The 27,183-nt window shown below is 42.6% G+C and overlaps 1 protein-coding gene, 1 long non-coding RNA gene and 1 pseudogene across 3 annotated transcripts in view; 1 reads left to right on the top strand and 2 right to left on the bottom strand.

The window, feature by feature from the left end:
- The first annotated feature begins 1,266 nt into the window (after positions 1-1,266).
- LOC112439394 (U6 spliceosomal RNA) lies at positions 1,267-1,365 on the top strand (annotated as a pseudogene).
- A 924-nt stretch (positions 1,366-2,289) lies between these two features.
- LOC134729945 (uncharacterized) lies at positions 2,290-20,656 on the bottom strand. The gene is made up of 2 exons (XR_010111517.1): positions 20,424-20,656; positions 2,290-19,905 (listed from the first exon to the last, which is right to left on the bottom strand). It is a non-coding gene; the product is annotated as an uncharacterized LOC134729945 (long non-coding RNA).
- A 3,789-nt stretch (positions 20,657-24,445) lies between these two features.
- The window catches only part of UBE2E2 (ubiquitin conjugating enzyme E2 E2), a 385,761-nt gene continuing 383,023 nt past the window's right edge, over positions 24,446-27,183 (bottom strand). For both annotated transcript variants that reach the window (XM_034955968.3, XM_003826171.5), the window contains exon 6: positions 24,446-25,293. In XM_034955968.3, coding sequence (XP_034811859.1) covers positions 25,196-25,293 — 98 coding nt within the window. In that variant the 3' untranslated portion in view covers positions 24,446-25,195. The remainder of the gene's footprint in view (positions 25,294-27,183) is intronic.

Below are 27,183 nucleotides of genomic sequence, written 5' to 3'. Positions count from 1 at the left end.
TCGAGACCAGCCTGACCAACATAGTGAACCCCCCATCTCTACTAAAAATACAAAAAATTAGCTGGGCGTGGAGGTGGGCACCTGTAATCTCAGCTTCACACGAGGCTGAGGCAGGAAAATCGCTTGAACCTGGGAGGTGGAGGTTGCAGCGAGCCGAGATCGTGCCACTGCACACCAGTCCAGGCAACAGTGCAAGACTTCATCTCAAAAAAAAAAAAAAAAAATTAGTCAGGTTTGGTGGGGGGTGCCTGTAATCCCAGCTACTCGGGAGGCTGAGGCAAGAGAATCACTTGAACCTAGGAGGCAGAGGTTTCAGTGAGCCAAGATTGTGTCACTGTACTCCAGCCTGAGTGACAGAGTGAGACTCCATCTCAAAGAAAAAAAAAGAAGCTGAAAACATTTATTTAAAAAAAGGAAGAAGGAAATTGCAGAATATGCAACAATTAAGTAGTAGGCATTTGGTCTTCTGGGGAAAAATATTACAACCTATTTGCAAACCTTTGTTGATGATCTGAGTGGTCACTCTCTTGATACCATGAGATACCACTTCACACTCACTAGGATGGCTACAATCAAAATCACAATGGTTGGCAAGGATGTGAAGAAACTGGAAACTTCAGAAGTCATTGCTGGTGGAAATGTAAAATGGCGTAGCCACTATGGGAAACAGTTCGGAAGTTCCTCAGTTAAACATAGTTACCACAGGACCAGCAAGTCTACTCCTAGGGTATATACCTAAGAGAATTGAAAACATATGTCCACACAGAACTTGTACATGAATATTCATAGCAGCATTATTCATATTAGCACTAAAGTAGAAGCAACTCAAATGTCCATCAATTGATGAATGAATAAATAAAATGTGGCATATCCTACAATGGAATATTATTCAGCATAAAAAGGAATGAAGTATCAATACATGCTACAACATGAATGGACCTTAAAAACATGCTAAGTGAAATAAACCAGACCTAAAAAATTATATGATTCCATCTGTATGAAATTTCCAGAATAGGCAAACGCATAGAGGCAGAAAATAGATTAGTGGTTGCCAGGGGCTGAGGCCAGGAGATGGGAAGTGAGAGCTAATGGGCATGGAGTTTCTTTTGGGGGTTATGAAATGCTCTGGGAGAAGATACTGATGATGGTTGTATGGCTTCATGTATGTACTAAAAACCACTGAAATGTACACTTCACTGAGGTGAATTTTATGGTATGTAAATTACATCTCAATTTTGAAAGCCTCTTCATTAAGAACACAAGAGCCTGCTCCTGTAGCATATATACTAAAATTGGAATGATACGGAGATTAGCATGGTCCCTGCACAAAGATGACACACAATTCGTGCAGCAGTCCATGTTCATAAAAAGAACACATTTGCACTCCAACTTACACATCCCCTGATCATCTTTGATTCTATTAATTTTTTTTCCCCTCTGGTAAAACCCCCAAGAGGGAAAATGCTCCCCTTTTCTAAATTGCTCACTAGAGTGACTAGAATGGTGTCTAATAAATTCTTTTTTTATAATGAAAATGCAATAATTATTTTATATTTAGGGCATTTGTTGAAGAGGGGGATTGTTACACGATCATGTTCCTGTCTTAAAGAGGGATTTAAACAGTTCCTCTGATCTTTTAAATATTCAAAAAGATTATTTTTGAAACTGCTGTTTAAATGGAGAAAGTAGGATTTAAGAAGGTGCAGCTTCAAAGCTGGAATTCATAGAGCCATAGAGAGTTTATAAAGCAGTATCACATAATAAAATTAAAGTGGTCCTACCAATTATAAGGGCATTCTTTTGTGACTAAAAGCATTTCTTACGGTGTTCAAACATATCTTAGTATACTAAAGAGAAACGGAAATATTTTACGCATAGACTTTATTTTATGGGAATGATAGTGCCTTCTGGGTCTTACTTCACTGGGATTTTTAAAAATCAAGGAAATATATATGAACGTGTTTTGTTCCCTCTGAAGAAATGTGGCATATAAATCCAAAACATTGTTATCTTAATTCAATAAAACTTTATGGAAATGATATAAAAGCACCTGGTGAATTCTAGTTTATGCTCTAATTACCTACACAAAACATTTTTCACTCACTCCATAAAAGGGTTATAGCCCATTTTTTTTTATTTATGCGAGCTTGAAATGAAACTCACTTCCCAGTAAGGAGGTGATTCGCTGTCAAATCATGGGAGAAAGATTGTTTGACGATGAAAGTTGATAGTCACATCCACGTGTTCCTACCCCGCCTCACCACACCACACTCTGGAGCAAACAACTCCTTTTTCTTTTTTTTATTCTAAACTGCGCTTGAGAAGTCTTATTTATACAATTTTACGCAAGCTAAGGGGAGCACATTGCGTTCTAGTCTTCTTTTTTTCTCCCCCTCTCTCTCCTTTTTCACAGAACCTAATTATTGGACACATGGCTCTTTTAAAACAATCAAGAACAGGAAGGCATGTCCTCTCTGCCGTTCCCTCTGGCTCTGAGGAAAGGCAGCCCGTTCAGGGTTCAGGGCCCGGTAATTTTTTTCTGAGCAATAACCAGCTTGAAGTGTCTCTGCCAATGGAGTCCTCTGGGGCTGAGTTATCGGAAGCCCCAGAGATGCTCGTTCTCTGCAGGACATGGAAGTCTACCCTGACCAGAGAAGGGGTGAGACCTTTCGCTAGGGTCCTTTCACCTGCTCCACGTAGACCCCCCACCAGAAGTCTGCACCCCTCCCGCCCCCTTTTGCCTCGGCAGGAAGTTTCACACTCGCTTGTCTGGCCCTGAAACAAGCTTCCTCTTTCTCAGATGCAAGGCCACCTACTCGCTCTGGAATTCCTTCACAGACTAACCAGGCCCTTCTTGAGCAGGCCCCCAAAAGAAAAATGATTAATGTGGCTGATATGTATATTGCAGACTGTCCGTCAACAGAAGTGGAAAAAAAACACCTTTGGGGGCTGTCCCTAGGCTTAGGCACTACAGCGAGTTCCCAGCTTCAAAGGAGCTTTATCTAAAAGCCATTTTTCTCTGGAGCTGAGAGGAGCAGGGAGAGCGGGCAGCCGGCCAGCCACAGCTGGAGAGAGGACTCTAAAGGCCTGTTGAGCACCAGCTCCTTTGCTGGGTTGCCGGCTCTGGTTTTATTTTGGCCGTGTCAAATTCTGGCTTGAGTTTGTACTGATGTTGCCAGCTCATTCGTTATGCCCATAAAATAATAATGCCAGCAATAACAACAATGAATAATAATAACACAGCAGACCCCGTTTACTCAGCACTCACCATGTGCCCGATGCTGGGCTACATATTTAACCTAAATTTTCTCATTTAATCCTTACAAACTCCTAGAGGTTTAATGACCTTCCTAAACCCAAGTCAGCCATGAAATTCTGTCTGAATCCAAAGCCCATTGAGTACTCTGCTCTTCTATATATGGCCTGGGCTGTAGTTTCAAATCCCCAGAAGATGGAACTTTTAAAAGGCTGTTACCCCCCCAGGCCCTGGAGGCTGGGAGGTCACCGAGGGGCTGTCATTTTTAGGAAGGTCCTATCCACAGAGAGATGGCCAAGCAATGTGCCCACCTCTTTAAGTTAAAGGCTAAGGGAAACGTCACACTCTCAAATATTAGAAGGAAAATTATAAAATTGGTGAATATCAGAGTAAAGCAAAATTTGCCTTTCATATAGTAGACACTCAAAATCATTCTATGAAGTAGAACCCTCTAATTTTTTTTCTCCTAGACTTACCTCTTTTGTGCTTAGTAGGCCCTTTTGATGTCTGTGTAGGGGAGGTATTGCCCAAGCTTATTTTCTTTGTGACATCTTGAGTTCTTGAGCCATAGATTTTTAGGCCATGTAAAATGTAGGTGGAAACACAATTTCTCCCTTAACTTCTTTTTCTCTATTATCCTGATATTTAAAACATTCGTTGATTAAGTTTTTTTTTTTTTTGAGATGAAGTCTTGCTCTGTCTCCCAGGCCGGAGTGCAGTGGCGCAATCTCGGCTCACTGCAACCTCCGCTTCCTGGGTTCAAGTGATTCTCCTGCCTCAGCCTCCCAAGTAGCTGGGATTACAGGCGTGTGCCACCAAGCCCGGCTACTTTTTTTGTATTTTTAGTAGAGATGGAGTTTCACCGTGGTAGCCAGGATGGTCTCTATCTCCTGACCTCGTGATCCACTTGCCTCAACCTCCCAAAGTGCTGGGATTACAGGCGTGAGCCACTGCGCCCAGCCGATTAAGCTATTTTTGAACATATCATAGTAATGTGAACCACAAATTAGCATATTTTTCCAGGGCTGGAACATTTATTGAGGTTTCAGAACCTAAACATTTCCCAAGAAAACCTGCAAATTAGTATTAGCAGAGTCCATAAATTGTTTTTAGAAACAGGTACTAAATAAATCCTAAATATATAAAGAATAGAAACGAAAACAAGACAACCTATCAGAGTTTATTTTAAATGTAATCCAGATAGAAGATTTCCACTCGGGCGTTTGAGCAGCACACCCTGGCTTCTAGGCCGAGTGCACCCCTGCAGTCAGCCACAATCCCCTTGGCTCCGTTGCTTAGTCAAGGAGCAAAATCAATGGCCTGTCCTTTCCTCTTCCCCCATTCCAGCCCTGTCCCCCAAGTCTCTCCATGCAAAGAATCCTTTGTAGTTGTACCTAATTTTCCTTCAGGCCTTGTAACTCTTTATTTTATTTCTTTGGTGACACCTGTTTTACTCTAGTGGGGTGAGCAGGCACAGGTAATAATGTGGATAATTCAGACCAAGCTGCTGCATGGATTCTGGTAGAGGCACAGAACAGGGATGGTGCCTCAGCTGGCCTGTTGGCCCCCCAGGACAACCAGGGAGGCTTGTGCCCGTCCAGCTCTTGTGGGATAATCCCCAGCTCGAAACCGCCACATAGTCTTAAGACGGCTCCTGGAATCCACCTGGCCCGGAGCTCTTCACAACAGGGCTAAGTTACTTCCCACCCTTGCCACCCATATCCTCCACCTCCACCTGCTGTGCCCTCGGATGTGTCTCCAGGCCTTTGCTGAGCTCTCTCTTCTTCCTAAAAGCCCTTCCTTCCTGACATGGCCAGAATCCTAAGCAGCTTTCCAGGCTGAAAGACAGCTTCCCTCATGGGCTTCCTCACTTCTCCGCAGCCATAATGAAACCTCTTCCGCTTCCCTTTCTCCCTTCCTCCTTCCCTTCTTCCTTAATATTTTATTATGGGAAACTTCAAACATACTCAAAAGTAGACAAAATAATGCTATGAAATTTTGTGTTCCTCTTGCCCAGGTTCAACAATATGAATGCATGCCCAGCGAGGTTTCACCTGTTCCCATTGGATCATTTTGAAGCAAATCCCAAATTTCATCATTTCATCCACAAGTGTTTCAGAATGTATTTCTAAGAATTCTTTAAAAAACACTTAACACAATACAATTATCATACCAAATACAACAATTCCTTAACATCATTACATTTCCCCAACTGTCTAAGAATTTTTTTTAAATAGTTTGTTTAAATGAGAATCCAAGTAAGGTCTACGCGTGGCAAATGACGGATTGGTTTCTCAAGCTGCTTTGAATTTATGGCGCCCCACCTGCCTCTCCCTAATTTCACTGTTGAAGATCCAAGGTCCCTTGTCCTGCAGAGACCCCAGAGTCTGGACTTTGCTGAGGGAGTCCTAGTGTTTCCCTTTGATGGTCCCTCTGCTTTGGCATCTGGAGCCCTTGGAGTCACTGGGAGGGCCTCTGGGGACTTGCCTAGGAGGCAGGGTCCTTGAGGCGAGGTCCTTCCCCCTGGGTCCCTCAGGAAATGTCCTTTGAAGTCTGTGGCAGGTGTGACTTAGGATCCTGAACCTCCAGAATCCAGAAGTGTCCCTGCCTGGGGCCCGCACCTCAACTCCCACAAATTGGGGCAGAAACTTTTCAGCCTCTGCCAAGACAGACCCTTGTCAGGCCCCTGAGCTCCAGCCAGGAGCCGATTCCGTGTGGAATCTGAGCGAAAGTTAAGTGCCTGGACTACCTGGATTCTGGCCTTGCCTGGACTTCCTCAGTGTAGCTGATGCCCAGGTTGCCACAGGGCAGGCGGAGTTCCAGATCCGCCCCTCCTTCTTTAAGCCAAAGCCTGTGAGAGGAAATTGCCATTTCTGAGCATCTTAGACTTTCTCTCCTCCCCCTTTCCTTCTTACCTCTGTGTGGGTCTCCTTTCCATTTGCATTGCATTTACTTAAGTAAATACCCAATTTATATGCCACAGGAGTGACAAAAGGACTTAAAAACAATTCAAGAGAACTGCCATGGTGCAAAATCCCATTTTTGAAAGTCAGAAGTCTGATACCACCTATCCCTGTTTAACCACCCAATTCATTCCTGAAATTCTTGCTGTTAAGGACAAAGTCATTTAATGAAAGAAATTTTTCCCATTAATTTTAATGGAAAAAAATTATGAGGCATTGTCCTCCAAACCAAGATACTCAGATAATTTTCACAGGTAGGAAACTCTATCCATTGAACAATAAAAGTAAGTAATGCAAGTAATAAACAACAACACAAAGGTAGAGGAATCTAGTTTGTACATAAAGTGCAAGGTAATAAAGGTTTTTGGAACTCACCAAAGGAGCAAGAGTAGTTGAGGGAGGGCATCATTCTTTGGAAGGCTCATTCTTTCTTCATGTTTGCTTCACCCATTTTTCAACCTTTGGGCTGACAACTATTTTGCCTGCAAATGATGCTTTAAGCTATATACAGATTAACATTGCTAGAGAAAAATAAAGGCTGAGCGCAAGAGTGCTTGGCAGTGTGGGAATAGCACAAATGTACAAGAAACTGAGAGCTATGGAAGGTGCTGGCTCCTTCTCTCTCTCGCCGGGTTCACATTTGCAAGGCACACTGAGTCTGTGCAAACAAGGTGCACAGGTGCACAGTTCAGGTCTGTTTCATATGATATTCTTTGGCGAGACACTGTTATGTCAACTAAATTCTGAGTGTGGTTTTGCCTGCCTTGGATGTCAAAATATCACTGCTTCTAGCATATTTATTTAGTGTGCTTTTTGGATAAAAGGATATTGCACTGAAAAAAAAGCCATTGTCCAAAATGTGTTTCCAGAGCCGTTATGTTGAAGAGTTAATGCCACAGTCATTATGTGAGGAAAACCTGTGTGCCTTGGTCTTTCCCTGAGCTTTTCTTCTGCTGCGAGTCCCAATTTCCTCTCAGGTAAATACATGCTTCAGGTAGACTAGTATAAAGGTCAGGTTCTCAGAAAGCCAAATAAGAACGGCCCCTTGATACTTATATTACCAACATCATACTTATCTGCTTCTTACTCCTAAGTTCATAGTTCTTCAAATCACTGATGCATGCAACAACATGGATGAGTTCCAAAAACAAGCAGAGTGAAAGAAGCCAGACAACAGAACACACACTACATTTGTCTGAAATCTGGAGTAGGCAAGACAATCCAAGGAAACATAAACCAGAACGTGTTCCTTGTGGGTGGGAGTGGGGGACTGGTAAGAAAGAAGAATAAAGGAATTTTCTGGGATGAATGAAATGTTCTTCACCTTGCTTTGGGTGGTGGTTACACAGGTATCTGTAACTGTCAAAATTCACCAATCTCAACATCTAAGACCTACGCATTTTACTGTAAGTTGGTGCAAAAGTAATTGCGGTTTTTGCCACAGAAAGGAATGGCAAAAAGTAAACTTTTGATGCTGTTAAAAGTAATGGCAAAACCCACAACTACTTTTGCATCGACCTAATTAATTTTAATAGTGAAAACCGCAGTTACTTTTGCACCAATCTAATATGTGTAAGAAGTTTAAAATAAATTAAAAAAAAGAATTCAAGAGTCTCTTAACATGGTTATTAAATGTGTGCCTGAATAAACTTTATAGGCTTTGAGGTGGGAAGGCTCAGGTGTGAATTCCAGTTTCATGACTCCCTGCTGTAGGATCTTGGGCAAGCTAATTGACTTCTTAGCCTCAGTTTTCTTTCTTTCTTTTTTCTTTTTCTTTCTTTTTTTTTTTTTTTGAGACAGAGTCTCGCTCTGTCGCCCAGCCTGGAGTGCAGTGGCATGATCTCGGCTCACTGCAGCCTCCACCTCCTGGGTTCAAGTGATTCTCCTGCCTCAAACTCCCAAGTAGCTGGGACTACAGGTACGTGCCACGCCTGGCTAATTTTTTGAATTTTTAGTAGAGACGGAGTTTCACCGTGTTAGCCAGGATGGTCTTGATCTCCTGACCTCATGATTTGCCTGCCTCGGTCTCCCAAAGTGCTGGGATAACAGGCGTGAGCCACTGCGCCCGGCAGCCTCAGTTTTCTTATCAATAAACCAGTGGTGAAAACAGTAAGTAGCTCATAAGGGACTGTGCACATTAAATAGGCTAATGCCCACAGAGCTCTTAATAAGTGACAAATAAGTATCATGTTCCTCATCTCCCCTGAGTACTTTCAAGGGTACTCGTTGAAGTCCCCGCATCCACCTCCTGTTGTCACTATTCACACTTTCCCATGGCCTTCCCTCCAGTCTGTCCCATCTTTCTCAGATGCTGTCCCTGCCCCCTGATCCCCTGGCCTCAGTTCCATCAGCCCTGGCACAGAGTGCCCTTCTAGTCTCTTTATCTCCCCTCTTGCCAAACATCTTTGGTGCTTTCCCAGCGGGTTCCTCTGCCAGCAGGTTCTGTTGCCTGCCATCCAGCCTCCCGCAGAACTGTTGCATACAGAGCCTTCCTCCTGGTATCCAGGCTTCACCTGGTTTCCTTCCATTCACACTAACAGGGAATTCTCATGCCTCCAGCACACGCCTGGCCTTGTCCAGCCCTGCGTCTTTGTTCACAGTAGCCTTTTTACCTGAAATAGACTCTTCCATTGCTTTCATGTCTCAAGGACCCAGGAAGGCTTCCCTGATCCCAACCCAGCCTGCAGCAGCATCTCTTCCCCGTCAGCATGCTGTACCTTTTTATGCAATTCAACACTACTTTGTTCAGCACATGTACATCTTTGTTTGGTAGTTGTTTTTGACAGTGTTATCTTCATATAGTAAAGTAAGTGTTCCAAGAATGAAAGGCTTTTATACACTTTTGTATTCCCCTCATTGTCATGTACCTAGGAAGTCCTCAGCAGATATTTGGTGAATGGCTCTTATTGTCTTTACAATTTCAAAGCCCTTACATGTTAGCAATCTTCACATCACAGCAACACTTTGCAGAGCTAAGGGCAGATATGCAGATATTGTCATCTGCTTGTGACCAATGAGGAAGCCAAGTGCAGGCAGCGGGGAGGGTGTACAGAGCCACACACCTAGCATAAACCCAGGCCAGGCTTTCTAACTTCCTAACTTCTCCATATCACCCTGTAAGTCACAACATTGCCCTGGTGTCCAATGGTATTGCAGAGTGAGTAAGAGAGCACTGAGGTTAATGGCATCTAACAGTTACCACTGTCAAAAAAGACCATGTTACTTAGTCTGTTTGTGCTGCTTTAACAGAACACCATAGACTGGGTGACTTATAAGGAACAGAAATTTATTTCTCACAGTTCTGGTGGCTGGGAAGTCCAAAATCAAGACCCCAGGATTTGGTCTGGCAAGGCCCTTCTTGCTGTGTCCTCCCATGGCAGAAGACAAAAGGGCCTTCATCCCATTAATAAGGGAGCCGCCCTCACGGACTGTTAATCTGTTAAAGGCCCCACCTCTTAATACTATCACATTGGCAACACCTACATTTTCTTTTCTTTTTTTTTTTTTTTTTTTTGACATGGAGTCTTGCCCTGTCACCCAGGCTGGAGTGCAGTGGTGCGATCTCGGCTCACTGCAAGCTCTGCCATTCTCCTGCCTCAGCCTCCTGACAGCTGGGATTACATGTGCCCGCCACCACACCTGGCTAATTTTTTATATATTTTTTAGTAGAGACAGGGTTTCACTGTGTTGGCCAGGATGGTCTCTATCTCCTGACCTCGTGATCCGCCCACCTCGGCCTCCCAAAGTGCTGGGATTACAGGCGTGAGCCACTGTGCCTGGCCGGCAATACCTAAATTTTTGAGGGGACACATTTAAACAAGAGCAGTTATCAAATTGCACAGAGATTGATGGCAGTGGTTAGCTTACTTAAATGATTTTCTTTTCTTTCTGCTCCTTCCTGCACACTGATATTTAAATGATTTTAAAGAAGTGTTTACTTCTTGGTGCAGGGTCCTGGCAAAGTTAGGGATGAGGTAAAAAAGACTCTGAAGAACTCCAGCCTAAGCCTAACACCCTACTTATTGGAAAGGAGACTCCAAGAAAGCTTCCTTAGGTCGAGATAGTGAGTTCAGCCCTGAAGGTGCACAGTCCTCCAATCAAATAAGCCCGGAGTGGAGCAGCATCCTGACAGACCCTGAGTCACCTGCTTCCTCCAGCCAAGGATAGAAACACTCTCTCTAGTTGCTAAAGGTTGAGACAATGCTTGGTGGTTTGGAGATATTCCCAAACTTCTTCCCTAAGTTATTTCATCTGTGCATCTTTCTCTTGTTCCATTTTCCCAGGGCAACGTAAACCATCTATATTAACATATTCATTTTCTAGGGCTGCCATAAAAAAGGCCACAACCTGGGAGGCTTAAATGTATTAAAACACATTGCCTCCCAGTTCTGGAAGCTAGAAGTCTGAGATCAAGGTGTCAACAGTGCCACATTCACTCTGTGGGTGCTAGGGATGGGTCTGTTGCAGGCCTCTCTCTGGCTCTGGGAGCTCCTAGGCTGTGGCAGCACAACTCCAGTCTTCACATGGCGTTCTCCCTGTGTGTACATCTGTGTCCAATCTTCCCTTTTACAAGGACATCAGTCATAACTGATTAGGAGCCCTGCCCAGTAGGTACCTACTCCAGTGTGACCTCATCTTAACTAATGACATCTGCAAACAACCCTGTTTCCAAATAAGCTCACATACTGAGATACAAGGAGTCAGGACTCAACATATGGACTTCAGGGGATGCAACTTGACCCATAGCAGTCAGTGTTTCTCAAACCTCAGTCATTTTTTAGACCACCTTTATAATTGTTCTCTTGAATAATATGAGACCTATACTATTAATTTGCCATTAGCTCTTTTTTTTTTTTTTACCTAATACCATAATACTGTATACCATGAACAGAAAACCAGTATCACATGGCATAAAGAAGTTGATGATAAACATAATACATAAAATACATTACAAACATAAATAATGTAATGTAATAAATATAAAAACATGACTATTAAAATAAGTGTTTTGGCCAGCCATGGTGGCTCATACCGGTAATCCCAGGACTTTGAGAGGCTGAGGTGGGTGGACTGCTTGAGCCCTGGAGTTTGAGACAAGCCTGGGCAACATGGCAAAACCTCGTCTCTGCAAAAAATACAAAAATTAGCCCGGGGTAGTGGTGCGTGCATATAGCCCCAGCTACTTGGTCGGCTGAGGTAGGAGGGTCACCTGAGCCTGGGATGTCGAGGCTACAGTGAGTACCACTGTACTCCAGCCTGGGCAACAGAGTGAGACCCTGTCTCAAAAAACAAAACAAAACAAAACAAAACAAAACATAAATAAATAAAATAACTGTTTGCCAATGTATTACTCCAAATCTTTTTCTTATCTCCTGTAGCTGAAAACTGCCTTTGGAAAATACATACTATATTTAATCTTGATGGGGTCTGAGGGGCATTTCTAGAAATTACATCAAAAGCCAAGAAGGCACTCTCAGCATGAGAATCTCAGGCCCTCATAGGGTGGAAACAGAGAAAGGCTGTGGTCCACAAGGGCTTGGGAGGGAAGGATGAGGTCTAATTACTCTACCGACACAGTACACAGATCAGAGGATCAGAGAGTGACCTTACAAATCACATTTCATACAAGAAAAAAGTGAGGCCCAGAGAGCTGAAGGCCAGACAGCACCAGGGCCCAGGCTGGAACCTGATCCCTGACTCCCACTCTCACATCAGTGAAGCGAACCCTGCGGTGCGGCAGCTGGATAGAGCTTCCTGCAGCAGATTAAAGATGAGGTTTGCACCGCACCCGGGTTCTGTCTTGTGGCTCATGACACACCTGGGTGTCGGCAAACTCTTGGTGATCAGGCATCTTTCTGAGCTAATTTTGGTTTATTCTTAGCAAAAGAGAAAGGCGCTAAGTTTAGCATAAAGATGGTGCTTCCAATTGTCCTCAAACTGTTTGCTAAAGAGAACTATGTTGTTTTCTGGTTGGTTACTTTTATTTTTTGAAAATATAGTAGTTGCACGTGGTTAAAATTCACATCATGCTAAAAGGTATGTGGTAAAAAGTTTTCTTCCCAGTTCTAACTCACAATACCCGAAATCCCCCCTCTGTAGGCCCACAATTCATCTGTCTTGCGTATCCTTCTAGAGCTGTGAAGGTGGAGTAGCAGCTTTAACACAGACACCAATGAAATATCTGAAACAAATTTCACCAGAATTATATCACTTCTGGGAACAACCCCTCAGTCTCCACGGATCCGGTGCTTCTACCCTACCCCCTTCTTAACTCATTTTCTTTCTTGTCCTCTTTTAATTAAATTTTAGCCTTTTTAAGGTATTCCAGGTGAAGAATACTGGATAGGAATAGGGCAAGCAGCTGCAGCCACGCCCACTGGCTCATGAAGGAGAGTCTGGCTGCCCATACGAGGAGATCAATAAATCTTGTCAGAATAAGAATTTGGGAAAGGAGAGAGGTAGATAATAACATTTATTCAGCACCTACTATTTGACAGAAACTTTAAAATATAACCTCATAAAGTGGGTGTTTTCATTTCCAGTTTGTAGAAAGGAACCCACGGGTGAGAGGTTATGGAACTGGCCTCAATCCCCGCTCGTCCGATTCCAAAGCCCATGCTCTCTTGTCTGTGCATCCTTTTGGGGACAGGAAATCTGCTGGAATTACTTCCACTTAAGGGAACAATTCACAGTATCAGACAGATTCAGTTCCTTACAGGATAGGCTTCATCTTTATCTTTGCGGTTCTTCTGCAACTGTACGTGGTTTAGGGATGCAATAAATGCATGCATATTGAGTGCCTGAGATCACCAAGGAAGAGAGAAGGAAAGAAGACACAGGATAGAAAACCAGGGAACAGAAACATTCAGAAGTGTGGAAGGTCACCTTTGGGGCACGTGAGATTCAAACCAGAGCCCAGGGAGAAGAGAAGTTCAGGAAGGAGGGTTAACAGCATGGGCTGCTATGGAGGCCTGAAGATCAGCTTCTAGAAGATGCTGTTGATGCTGATGATTGGCGATCTGTGAGTGGATTCAGTAAAGTGGCAGAAAGGAAGGCAGATTGTGTGTGTATGTGCATGTGTGTGTGCGTGTGTGTGAGAGACAGAGAGAGAGAAGAGCACTTAATGCCGATGTTCACCTCATGTCTTGTTTTCCGGCTACTGCAACTTGATGAGGTTACATTTACCAGGCCTTCATTCTGAAGCCCGGCATTTCTCCCAAGAGTGCCAGTTCCGTCTAATGAGAGCAACTCAAGTGAATCCACAGGAAAGAAAAAGGAAAGTGACATTTTAATTTTATCCAGGCTGAAACACAACTGTACGCAAGGAATGTGCCTGTAATTCTGAATCATAAATGTATCAATGCCTTACTTTATGGAATAGAAATGTGCTCTGTCCAAATTGGCTGTGAAGTGAATAAACATTATTTTTCCACTGAATTCAGCTATAAAACGACTGGAAATCTTTCCATGGGGATTGGGAAAAAAAAAAAAGAAAAGAAAAACAGAGAAACAAACCCACTGCCAGAAGGAAGAGAAGACACAGAGCTGACCATGGCCGGCTCCTGCGGGGCAGAGGTGACTCCGCGCTTTTCTGGGACCGATTTGTGTTGCCTTCTTCCAAATACCCTGATCTGTAAGGATTGCTCTAACTTCCTCCTGCTTTGTTTTTCCCTTCATAGGGAAATACGGGCTATTACACCCAGCGGAGCTGGCATACAATATTTTGCTTTGCCTGGGGTCCATTTGACACAATGCTGAATGTTCCTTAGGTTCAAGGGTTTTGGCTGCATAAACTCAGTAATTCCCTACTTCATCAGTTAGTAAATATACAATTATATATATCAAGTTTCCTCGGACTGGGAGGTGGCACAGCACTGTGCTTTTGCACATGGGGCTTCACAGCCACACAGACCTGGGTTTGAGACCCAGCTCTGCCACTTAGCAGCTACACAAGCTTGGCTCTATTAAAATCTCTGGGTTTCAGTTTCCACATTCATGTGATAGGGATAAGATACACCTCAGGGGATTACAGGAAGCATTAAATGAAATTACGTGTTTGTATACACACACACACACACACACACCTGTGTTTGTATGCATACACACCATGTGTTCGATGCTTTATACTGAATATTTACTGGGTACATATTCAGCAGGGGTAGTAATTGTGATGATGGTGGTGATAATAACAATACACACACAGAATCTTGTCCCAGTAGATTACCCTTTTATATTCTGCCACAGAGATCTATTTCCATTGCCCAAAGGTACACAATTTTCACAGCTTTCTAAAATCTCAAGCCTTCTACATTAATAGTACTAAAAGAATTTTTCCCCAATCAGAAGGGCAACATTTTTAAATCTACAGATAAGAAATGCTACCATATGCCTGAGAACCTCCGTCTTCCACAAGTCACATCACCGCCCAAGAATGTACTGTCCAGGGTGTCTCATTACTTTGTTAGCCAAACAAAATGTGGCCAGAACTGTGGAATGTGTGTGCTGGCCCACGTGCACCTGTTTGTACATGTGATCACAACTAAGGGGATCTTTTTACAGAGTAATGGGAAGGTGTAAGGAAGGGTCTGGAACCCAGGGGGCCGAAATCCTGACACGGTCAGTCTTCCCAGCTGGGTAACCTGGGGCAAGTTATTTAACCTTTCTGTGGCAGTTTCCTCACTTGTAAACTGTGGGGTGATTATGCCTCTCTTACAGGGCTTCTCCTGGGGATTAGAGAAGGAGATGAATGTAAAGACCGTGGCACAGGCCAGCATGCTAGTGATTCTTCTCTTCCCCTTCTCAGGACACCCCGTATTGCCTTTACTGGTAATTCAGACTACAGAATTTCCTCAATTTTCAATACTCGTGGAGAAATACAGTGGCGCATATATCCAAATTGCATAAACTCAGTAGTTTTCAAAACCTGAGTCATGTGGAGAGTAATTCTTCTACTCAGAATGGCAGGAGACCTGTTCCAGTTACAGTAACTTGACTATGTTGTCAATAACGAAACTTTAAAGACTAATCACACAGTGAAATGTATTAATACCAGACAGCCCACTATTTCATCTGTAATTACTACCTTCCATCCTCCTTTTGCCTGTGGACCCCCATGACCGGGATGGATTTCAGGATCCATCACTTAATCAGTTCCTCCCAAGTTCCTTCATTAATTCAGTCCCTTAATTCTCTTATCTGGCTGTCTGCCTTCTCTTGTTTGTGTGCTGAATGAGCTGAAGGTTGCTGGACAAAGCCACACAACTTGGCTGACACTAGATTTAACTTCTTTTAGCTCATGAGCTCACACTCCTCGTGGACACTCAACCTTGGTTGGAAATCCTACCATGTTTCTATAAGGTCACTCTTCTCTTTCTGAGATGACTATTTCGTACTTTCTTCTCAACCTCCCACATTCCCTTCCTGCCTCCTAGAAGGTGATCTTGCTTTATTCTTTATTCAGAAAATAGAAACTGTTAGGGTGACTCTCTCATCTTTCCATTTCCAAACAAACAAGTCTCCCTGCATCTACACCAGCCCACAGGATCTTCCTTCCTGCAATGACAGAGGTTGCCCTTCCTACCAAAAGGCTTGTGACCCCAGTGCGTCCCTCCTTAGTGCTTTTCCACCTGTAATGTGTGTGTGAATTGCCTGGGGAGTTGTTAAAATGCAGAGTCTGATTCAGCAGGTCTGGGCCAGGGGCCCAAGATTCTGCATTTCTAACCAGCTCCCAGGTGATGTCAATGATCTGAGCAGCAAGTGTACATTCCCTTCCCTTCTTTCTCTTTTAGGTCATTTTTATCATCATAAGCAGGCTCTAGTAGCTTCCATTTTTAAAGCTCCTCCCTTGATCAAACATCTCTCTCAAACTACCACCCCAGTCCATCTCCTTTTATTTTATTTATTTTTTTGAGACGGAGTCTTGCTCTGTCGCCCAGGGTGGAGTGCAGTGATCTCGGCTCACTGCAACCTCCGCCTCCAGGGTTCAAGTGAGTCTCCTGCCTCAGCTTCCTGAATAGCTGGGATTACAGGCACCCGCCACCACGCCCGGCTAATTTTTGTACTTGTAGTAGAGACGGGGTTTCACCAAGTTGGTCAGGCTGGTCTCAAACTCCTGACCTCGTGATCCACCTGCCTTGGCCTCCTAAAGTGCTGGGATTACAGGCGTGAGCCGCCGCGCCCGGCCCAGTCCATCTCCTGTTAAAACAATTCTTACTGAAACAATTTTCTACCCAGGCTGCTTCCACCATTCCAAATTTTACCTTTTTGCTATGTCTTTTTCTTCTGATTACAAAAGTAATGCACATTCACTTTTAAAAATCTAAACTTACCAAAATGTATCATACAGAAACGAGACTCTATCCTCCCTTAGGTAAGGCTTAGTTATTTTTTTTCACCTTAAACATTTTAATTTGGAAAAAAATTTACACATAGAGAAGTAAAGATGATACTATAACAAACATCTGTGTATTTGTCATATTTATTGGCTGCATATCTTTACTAAAAAATCAGAGATAAAATTGAAATATTTTCTATGTGCCTATCTAGTGTTGTTTCCTCCTCTCCCCCAAGGCCACCATTGTGAAGTTGGCATGTGCATTTGCTAGGCTCAGATCAGCTGCACAGATCAGAAACTCCAACACAGCAGTAGGTTAAAGAAGATAAAAACAGACTTCTCTTTCACAGGAAGGTCTGGGGTCTGGGTGGGATGAACAGGGTCCTTCGGTGCTCTGGTCTCAGGGGCCCAGGCTCCAGCTACCTTGCAGCTCCAACATCTTGTAGTCCAGGGCAGCAGCTCCAGGTCCTGCATTTCAGCAGCAGGTAGGAAGTTTAACTCTGGTATGGCTCTTACCTCTGCAGTTCTCCCTCATGAATTTTACTTTGCATACACTTCTGCTATTGACTTCATCAATAATTCCAGTTGCTTAATCTTCCCATAATTCCTCAGAATACTTCATCTACTGATGGTATTTTTTTTTCATTAATAGTATAGGTTTATCATTATTATTATTTGAGACAGAGTCTCACTGTGTTGCCCAGGCTGGAGTGCAGTGGTACAATCTCGGCTCACTGCAACCTCTGCCTCCTGGATTCAAGTGATTCTCCTGCCTCAGCCTCCCGAGTAGCTGGGATTAGAGGTGCACGCCACCACTTCTGGCTAATTTTTGTATTTTTAGTAGAGACGGGGTTTCACCATATTGCCCAGGCTGGTCTTGAACTCCTGACCTCAGGTTATCCACTTGCCTCAGCCTTCCAATGTGCAGGTATATTATTATTATTGTTATTATTATTATTACTATTTTGAGATGGAGTCTCGCTCTGTCGTCCAGGCTAGAGTGCAGTGGCGCAATCTCGGCTCACTACAAGCTCCTCCTCCTGGGTTCACGCCATTCTCCTGCCTCAGCCTCCTGAGTAGCTGGGACTACAGGCGCCCTCCACCATGCCTGGCTAATTTTTTTTGCATTTTTAGTAGAGACGGGGTTTCACCGTGTTAGCCAGGATGGTCTCAATCTCTTGACCTCGTGATCCACCCGCCTCAGCCTCCCAAAGTGCTGGGATTATAGGCGTGATATTATTTTTAAAATAAGCACACTTAAAAACGTTTTAACATGTCATCTCAGGACATTTTGGGCAGGACAGATGGCGAGCCATGTGATTCACCTGCAAGGCTTGGTTCCGGTCTTCTTTGTCTTCTCATTCTACCCTTAATCTCCCCAAGTAATCTCATCGTCTCTCATAATTGCATTCCCCTTTATACTCTGATGATTCCCAGCTTCATAGCTACCATGCTGGGCCGTGTGCTCTCCTGAATATGAGGCTAGTATATCCAGTGACCCAACACTTCTACTTGGATGTATTCGAGGTACTTAAATCTCAACAGGTTCAAAACTGAACAACTTTGGTCTTGTTGCTCCATATTCTTGCCCTTGTTGACAAGGTCCTGATGGGCTCACCAGCACCACACCTACATTCCAGACTACAGGAAAGAATAAAGAGGGAGAGGAGGGTGGGCCGCTTCATTTTACAGGACGAGATCTGCAAATTTGCTCCCATCACTTCGGTTCACTTCTTTTGACCAGAATTTTGTTCCACGGCTATGCCTAGCTTGAAGTGTATTAGTTATTGCTGTGTAACAAATCACTGGCTTACTGGCTTAAGTCAATACCTTCTATTATTGCTCACAAATATAAGGATCAGGTGGACAGTTTATCTGGTCTTCGTTGGGCTGATGCAGCATCTGCTATCACCCACACAGTAGGTGGCTCTGATCTTGGCTGGGTTCCTGCATGTACTGGAGGATTGGTTGGTCTAGGATCGTCTCAGTTCTTCTCCACATGATCTCATACCTTCTAGTAGGCTAGCCTGGGGCTTACTCTCAAGGCATGGAAGGAATCCAAGAAAGTGGGGAAGTGTGTAAGACTTCTGGAGGCCAAGGCTGGAAACTGGCACAAGATAACTTCCAGAGTCTCCTGGTCAAAGCAAGTCACAAGGCCAGCCAAGTGGTGGGGAACAAAGACTCCACCTTTCCATGAAAGAAGCTGCAAAGGATGTAGATACTGGGAAGGATTGGGACCATTTTTTGTAATCAACCTATCACATGGTGGTTGGGGAATTTAGTTTCTAGTGGGGTGGCCACATGCCCTGCTGAAATTCCAATAGTTCTATTTATAATAAAAGCAAGAAAAGGAGGATGGATATTAGGGATAATTTATAGACTCTGCCTCAGAAGGAATCATAGTTCCCCATTCATCTTCCCTAAATAGAGGACACACTCTCAATCTCTTGCCATAAATAATAATAATACCACTCTGACAAAATTTCTATTCTTCTTAACTAGAACCCATTTCTGATTCTCCCTTGACTGTGCTGACCCAGCAACTTACCCTGTGACCTCTTAATCTACAAAAAAAATCAAGTGCAAATTGCTTGCAAACATATTGGGGGTTTAATACATACAGTCTTTATTTTGTAGTACCTAGCAAGGTAGCATCTTTATGTAAATGTACTTTAAAAATATTCACTTTATAAAAATTTTGTTATATTAGAAAACAATTTTTATATAAACCTATTTTTTCTCTCTCCCATTAAAAATCTGTAAGCTATCCACGTAACAGAAATTAACTTGTAACCCCATAAATCTATAAAAAAATTCCAAGCAATAACTAAACATTACCACTGCCTCCAAATCCAGTAGCCCAAATCTGGACTGACAAGTACACCCTAGTATTTTACTACACCCATTAAGAACACATGGGAATTTGGGGATTCTTTAATACAGGCATATGTTTTACATTTAAGTAAAAATGCACAGTCATGCTTGAATTTAACATAATTTCCTCATAGATTGCTTAAAGTGAATGGGGTCTCTGGGGAATTAATAATGGCTTCTGGAGTTTCTCATCACAGGTTTCTAATAACTGACCACACACTGCTTTGATTTTCAAATCGCAGTACTTGAGGGCTGTTTGGTGGTGAGCATAAAGTCAGCTGTTGGTCTAAAGGAAAGAGAATAAAATTGTCAAAGTTCATGGTGGCAGCCATCGTCATCATGTATTTACCTGTTTGTCAGTAGTTTCAAGTTGGAGACCGAACAGACAACGAAGAATGTGATCATCTTACTTCTAGGCAATTTTAGCACAGCGGCAGGCTCACCAGCAGAGTGTGACTTCTCACTGCCCCTTTGTACAACTATGGATTAAGGAAAAGAATCTTGGTTGGTGTTTCTCAGTGTGCTCAGAGGCACCAATTGTAAAGCATCGGTTACTTTTCTGTTGCATAGCTTGACATGATTTCTCAGGAGGTCTCAATTTCCTGTAAACCAGGATGTGATTGTCATCCTGAACTCTAACCTCCTATCTAATTTTTAAAAAGATGGATGAGGGTCATGTTGAGGGGAAGGAGGGGATGCTGTGAGACAGGGGCTGGGAGTCACACAGCTCTAAAGGTTGCCAAGGTTAGTGGGTAAGGTTTCCTTCTGTAACCAGAAGTGAAAACTCTGACACTGGGCATTCTGGAATAATTGGGGTTGGCCCCCACTTTGACTGTATGGATTTATAAACAGATAAGAGAGATCAGTGGTTACATCTCCCCCATTTTCCTGTGTGGGTCCCATGTTTAAAAATTCACACGTTCCTTTTGAGAAATCCTCTCAAAAAGCTTATTAGTCTTCAGACTACTCCTGTTCCTTCACAGAAAGACATACATACCTTAAGCCATGTTCAGAGATGTAAAGAAAGGCTGCAGTTGGTTTAAATCCCTCAGAGGCCTTCAGAAGCAGGAAATGAATGAAGAGGCCTAGGTGTGGAAGCCAGAGAGAGGGGCAGGGTTTTTCAGATAGAAGATCCCTTCTAAAGGCATCATTGTGCATCAAGGAAAACACTGTCCTTAAGTTAAATATTTCTATGGGAAAAACTGGTCCTAGGCATTGCCTAAGATCTTAACCTTGGTACTCTGAGCACAAAAGCTCATGTGACCAACAGTCTTGGTTTGTCCAGGACCAAGGGGTTCCTGAGACGTAAGACATTCTGTTTTAAGATAACCTTAACCCACATTACCAGTGCTCATGGGGGAACGTGAGAGTGAAAGGAATGTGAACATTCCTTCTACTTAACAGAGAATGAATGTTCCAGTTGGCTCCCAAGGTGGCGGCATGGATGTGGGGAAATGCATGGCTACCATGGAAGGTCCTCAGAGGCCAAGCTACTCTAAGCTCCTTGATGGTCTCAACTCCCAAAGATTCCAGATCTGATGTAGCTTAAAATGTTAGGGTTCAGAATATAACTAGGTCAGCTCTTCAATGGCTCTGAGGACAATTCTAGGACTAGCTGAGGTATAGGGTGTGCTCATTCGGCTCGCAGTCCTGGTCCACATATGAAAGTGTTCTGTACAGTAAGGACATTTTGACAGTTACAAAGCTACCTTGAAATAAAATGCAGGTGGTCAGGATATCTGGTAGGGCTTTTTGGGTGCAATTTCAACTGTTTTCAGTATTAAGTATGAAGACCTCTCTTTTTAAAGATACAGACATCAAAAAGTTGCCATGCCTGACAATAATTAACACCCCTCTTATTGCAGTACTGAGATGCAGAGAAGTTCAGGGGTTTTCCAACTGACCTGTTTCCCCATGGCTGATCAAATCTGCATGCAGTACCTCTAAGATTAGAATGCTGGTCCCTCCTGTTTGGTCTCCCATCTAATATCAAGTCCACATTTTCTTCAACATTTTTTTCCCCCATTTTTTGAAGATGGCAAAACCCCACCACCTAGGAATTGTGCTCCTCCTTGACTCTAAGACTGAATTATGCCAATTCATTTTTATGGTATGCCCTCATAGTCAAAGAAAAGGTGTATGTGGTTTTGTAGTTGACAGTAAGGGCTCTGGTGTCACATGCTTGAATGGGAATCTCGCTTTGGCACCTGGTTAGCTTTTTGTGACTGAGGGCCACCTACACCCTTAAAAGGTAGGCTGAGCTTTTATTAGATGACTTATTATAGCCTGGTATAGTACATCCTGAATACATATTATTTCCTTTCTTTTTAATTCCTAAATAAGTTTACGTGATGAACTTCTATGTTTACTTCCTAATCTTGGAATAAGAAGAAAAGACTGACTACTTCTGCAGTTGCTATCATCAGTAGATTCCTGTAGAACAGATAAAAATGTTCCACTTATTTGCAGCTTGATGACAAATTAAGGATACAACCTTTTGAATGATTTAAGATCAACAAATATAATCTCAAACCATTTCCTCAATAACCAATGGTCTTGCCTCAGTCAAGGATCTGCCAACATTTTATCTAACATAGCTACAAATACTATATCTAGCAGTAACTAGTGTGAAAAATTCAGCATTATTATGGTACAAAATAATTCCTAAATTTTAGAAATGTTATCTCTGTATTTTTAAGCTAAACAATTTTGTTTACTGAGTGTCAAATTACTCTTAAATCTTATTTTACATGCATTTTTAAAATTTTATTGGAATTGTATTGCCTGCTGCAATTACAGATTTCAAGTAAAATTACCATGTTATTTGAAATCTAGACTTCAGCTCTACTAAGTTTGTTGGTTTCTCTGGAGTTTCTCTAGCTTTTACATGTTGAGGGCTGTGTACATTTGTCATGAAGTATGAATAAATTATAAAGTTGGGGAGAGAAGTTTTACAGCCTCTTCATATCACAGATGGGCATTAAACCTAAAAATGGGTCACAGGAAAACAAACAGGTCAGTGACTAGAATTCCTACTAGAGTTGTTGTAATCTTTGGTTCCTAAATATCACAAATTTTGTTTTGTTTTTGAGACAGGGTCTTGCTCTGTTGCCCAGGCTGGGGTGCACTGGCACAATTATGGCTCGCTGCAGTCTCGACTTCCCGGGTTCAGGTGATCCTCTGACCTAAGCCTCCCGATTGGCGGGGACTACAGGCATGCACCACCATGCCCAGCTCATTTTTGTATTTTTTTTGTAGAGCCTGGGTTTTGTCATATTGCTTAGGCTGGTCTCGAAATCCTGGGCTCAAGCAATCTCTACCTCGGCGTCCCAAAGTGCTAGGATTACAGGTGTGAGCCACCAAGCCTGGCCTAATAACACATTTTTAAATGGTCTGATGTACAAGTAGATGTGAAATGTGCAATGTAATATATTTATCACTTAAAATGTGTGTTGGCTGGCTACAGTGGCTCAAGCCTATATAATCCTAGCAGTTTTGGAGGCTGTGGTGAGAGGATCACTTGAGGCCAGGAGTTTGAGACCAGCCTGGGCAACACAGTGAGACCTTGTTGCTACAGACCAAAAAAAAAAAAAAATTAATTTAAAAACTGCCTATAAAGATTGTCTTTGAAGTATTAGTATTATGGGTCTGGTTTAATCAGCCAAAAGTAGGGGAAAAAAGCAGTTTAATAAAATTTTATTTTCAATGGTTCAATGCCTTTAGTGCTGAATTTTAAAATCTGAAGTAAAAATAAAAAACTTTGTGGTGAGAAACTGTAGGCAATTAAACATTCTGAGCAACTTTCCAAAAATCAGTGTTGTATCATATTGAATTTATTTTATGTTAAAGAAAGAAATGACACATCGTTATTTGTTTTTCATCCAGCCCCCAGTCTATGTTGGTCTGTGTCAGGGATTGGCAAACTACAACCCATGGGCCAAATCCCATGCCTATGGTGGTAAATAAAGTTTCACTGGAATATAGCTCCGCCCAATGCATTTATGTACTGTCTGTGGCTCCCTCTGCTACAGCTAGAGGGTTGAGTAGTGCATCAGAGACCATACAGTGCCCTGCTATGCTGAGAAATGTTTTTAAATAAAATGAATGGTAAAATCGTTATTAAAAAGACAAAAAATATTCTCAGGTATTTTGGTTTAGAAGTGGCATTTGCAATATTTAAATATATTTTCTTAGGATTTATTTTTAACTAGTTAAAAACAACAAACACTGTATCTTTTGAATCAGGCATTTTAAATGTTAAAATATTTAGAGGTGGATGACGTATGTTTATAAATCCTACTTTTCAGCAGTGAAGGTGTTAATGGTTCCTTAAATGAGACCAAGAGTATGGTAGGGTCTGTAACTGTATGGTGCAGCAGGAGTAGGAGTTTCCACTACGCTTTGTTACACTAATAACCCTGAATTATCAATCAGCAAGTCAGCGTGCTTTAGAAACTACACCACCCACGTTTCCTCTGCCTCCTATAGCTGCACACTAAAATAGCCTGAAGGTGAAGCCAGACAGACACCCTTGTCATTGAATGGGCTGACCATGACCAATACAGTTGAGTTTACTTCTTTTGCCAAAATCATGGAGAAAAAACAGCAGCAGCAACAACAACAACAAAAATGAACAATACAAAGCTTGAGGGCAATCACTGTAACAATTTTGAGAGAAATAAAGTTGAAAGTGGCTGAACACAATGATTAGCTCAGACTTCACTTTCACAAGAAGGCTATTTTTGGAGTTACATATTTTAATTGTTGATAAAGAAGGTAGTAACAGAAAGAATGCCCAGTCAATATGTAAAATGATAGCAATTTACTATAACAACCATAAAATCATCAGGCTACTGACAGCTGGAGAAATTCCACATGCTAAGCAACTCAACTCCAAAGAAATATTAGAGGTTTGAGATGAAAAATACACTTGAACCTGTAATTGAATTAGACAAGCCTCACTGCACGTAGGGCTACAGCGGTCACCAGGACACAAAGCAAATGTCGGGTTACCAGAAGTGCATTTATCAGCCACAGTGATTTATTGAGTGCTTTAATAATACAAGTGTACATCAACTGATCCACAGTCAAAAGTGGCAGGTCCCTAAGAAATTTACAAGCACTTTAAGTAAATCAAAATACATATTATTTTGTTCAATCCAACAGTCTTCTGCGTGAGGGACAGAAGGCTAGTGATAAACAGAGTCTCAGTAATGCACAGTGATTCTGATTGAAGCTTTTGTACAAAAACTTGTTCCCAGTAGCATGCACCCACCAATAAAGACTTCAGTACAAAAAATTAACCCTAAGCACTACATTTAAGTAGAAACGAGATATAATTCTGAATGTGTTTTCCCAAAGATCACATAAAAGAAAAAAAAATCAAAATCAAATAAACAACAACAACAAAAAACAAAACCACACAGTAATACAAAGCTTTGTAAGAAAGCTCTTACTATTACAGCTCCAACATTGTTTGCACTGAAAACAAAAGTTCCCATCTATGATGAGGTGGGAAAAAATCCCAAATCTTTCAAGTTAACAGAAATCAACAAGGGAATAAAATGAGAGAAAAAAGAGAGCGTGGGAGAGAGGAAGGGGGGCAGGAAGAACTGGGATGGGAAGATGGACAACATACCATCACAAAATGGTTCCAAATTTAATAAAAATAGGAAAATAAGAACCGAGGTCTGGAGGGGTGGGCAGGGCTACCGATGCACTTGGTGAATGTGCTTGCACAGGTCCCGCGGGGTGGCAGGCAGCAGGCCCCTATGTGGCGTACCGCTTGGTCCACTGTCTGGCCATCCGGTCATGCTCTGCTCTGTTGGTCATGTACTGTGTGGCGATGCTGCCCACCAGAGGGTCAGCTGCAAGGAAAGCAGAGTTGGGAGTCAGTAAATACCAGCACTGTGGGGGAAGAAGTGTTCAGAAAGCTGGCAAGGAGTGGGAGGGTAGGAGATGAGAAGCTGCTGTTCTAACCTGGACCACCATTGCTGCGGCTGAGCCAGTCACCTGCTGCTGACAGACTACATTTCACACCAGCTGCCCCAAGAGTCACCTATCTGTATTTTACTGATAGCTCTTGTCATATTTCTTGACAAGTCTTATTCTCTTTCCCTGTACCCACCACATACTTCTCACCTTGCTCCCCTCGTATTGGTTTTTTTTTTCTTTTGAGACAGGGTGTTGCTCTGTCACCCAGGCTAGAGTGCAGTGGCATGATCACAGCTCACTGTAGCCTTGACCTCCTGGGATCAAGCAATCCTCCTCCTGCCTCAGCCTCCTGAGTAGCTGGGACCACAGGTGTGTGCAACAACACCTGGCTAATTTTCAAATTTTTTTTTGTAATTTTGGGGGTCTCACTATGTTGTCCAGGATAGTCTCAAACTCCTGGGCTCAAGTTATCCTCCTGCCTCAGCCTCCCAAAGTGCTGGGATTACAGGTGTGAGATGCCTGTCTTCAAGTAGATATTTCACGGAGAAAATGCAGGTGGGCTGTGGGCAGGGGACTCCTGGGCTCTTGAAGAGCTCTCTTGGGAAGAAGTCTGGCGGTCTGGACAACTCCTTACCCTAGGCTAGCACCACAGGCAGGTGGCATTCTCCTGCCAGATTACCTTATCTGAGGAGACGTCAGAGTCTGAGCTGGACAGTCAAAAGAGGGGAGAGATGGTCCACTTCTTCCTCAAAATTTGGTAACATCCAACCTACGTAGCTCATTATTACAAAAATACTAATAGATGTTAATAATAGCTAACACTCACCATGACTAACCATGTCCTAAAACTCTAATATATGTTAATGACATGGATTTCTAAGGAGCTGACACAGGAGGAAATTGGAGCATAAGGAGGCTGAGTCTCTTGCCCAACGTGGAGAAAGGGGTGGAGCAGGGCTTGGAGCCAGAGTTCACCCTCTTAACTACAGGGTGCTGGGAGATAGCTCTCTATCCAGAATATTGATTGGGTCAACGTTTAATTTAAAAAATTGGGGCACGGTGGCTCATGCTTGTAATACTAGCACTTTAAGAGGCTGAGGCAGCAGGATCGCTTGAGTCCAGGAGTTTGAGTCTGTAGTGAGCTATGATCGTGCCACCACATACCAGCCTGGGTGACAGAGTGAGAACCTCTTTAAAAAAAAGACAAAACAAAACAAAACAAAACAAAAAAAAAAACACAAAAAGCAAAGCAATTAAAAAAAAAGCAACTTAGGTTCCTAAAGATCCCAGATTCTACTCTTTTCCCTCCAATTCTCTAATTTCACTCTTTCCCTGATTTATATTTCCCCTATTTTTGGTATTGGGAATTTGGGTGTATTAGAGCAGTCAGGTAAGGAGGATCCAATAGGGAAAATGAGAAAAATCATCAAAAGCTAATGTTTAGTAGGAAAAAAATAGTAGAGAATATGGAACTATGTCTGTGGCCCAACACCACCGGCAACTTGGGAAGATCCTGAGACTAACCTTGTAAGGCACTCATGGTCATATGTTTTCAATATGAAAGGTATAATAGAAACATCACTTTTTAACCTATCTGCTGAAGCTCATGATAACAAAGCCTTTGAAAGCCTGCTCAACAAGACTTGCTTAAGTTTTCCTGGAATTGTGTAAATCTTGTAATAATTATTCCAGGGAGAAGCCAGTTTCCTACATTCACTTATATCACAATTAGTAGACTACTTAGTATGTGGGTTTGTTCAAAACGTTTGCCTCTCTGCCTACTCTTTGTGATTCTTCTTCATTTTCTCAGATGTTGAAACGAA

Source organism: Pan paniscus, chromosome 2 (assembly GCF_029289425.2).
Source record: "Pan paniscus chromosome 2, NHGRI_mPanPan1-v2.0_pri, whole genome shotgun sequence".
Lineage (NCBI taxonomy): Eukaryota > Metazoa > Chordata > Mammalia > Primates > Hominidae > Pan > Pan paniscus.
The sequence above is the reverse complement of the archived record's forward strand: the minus strand, read 5'-3'. Positions and strand labels throughout refer to the sequence as shown.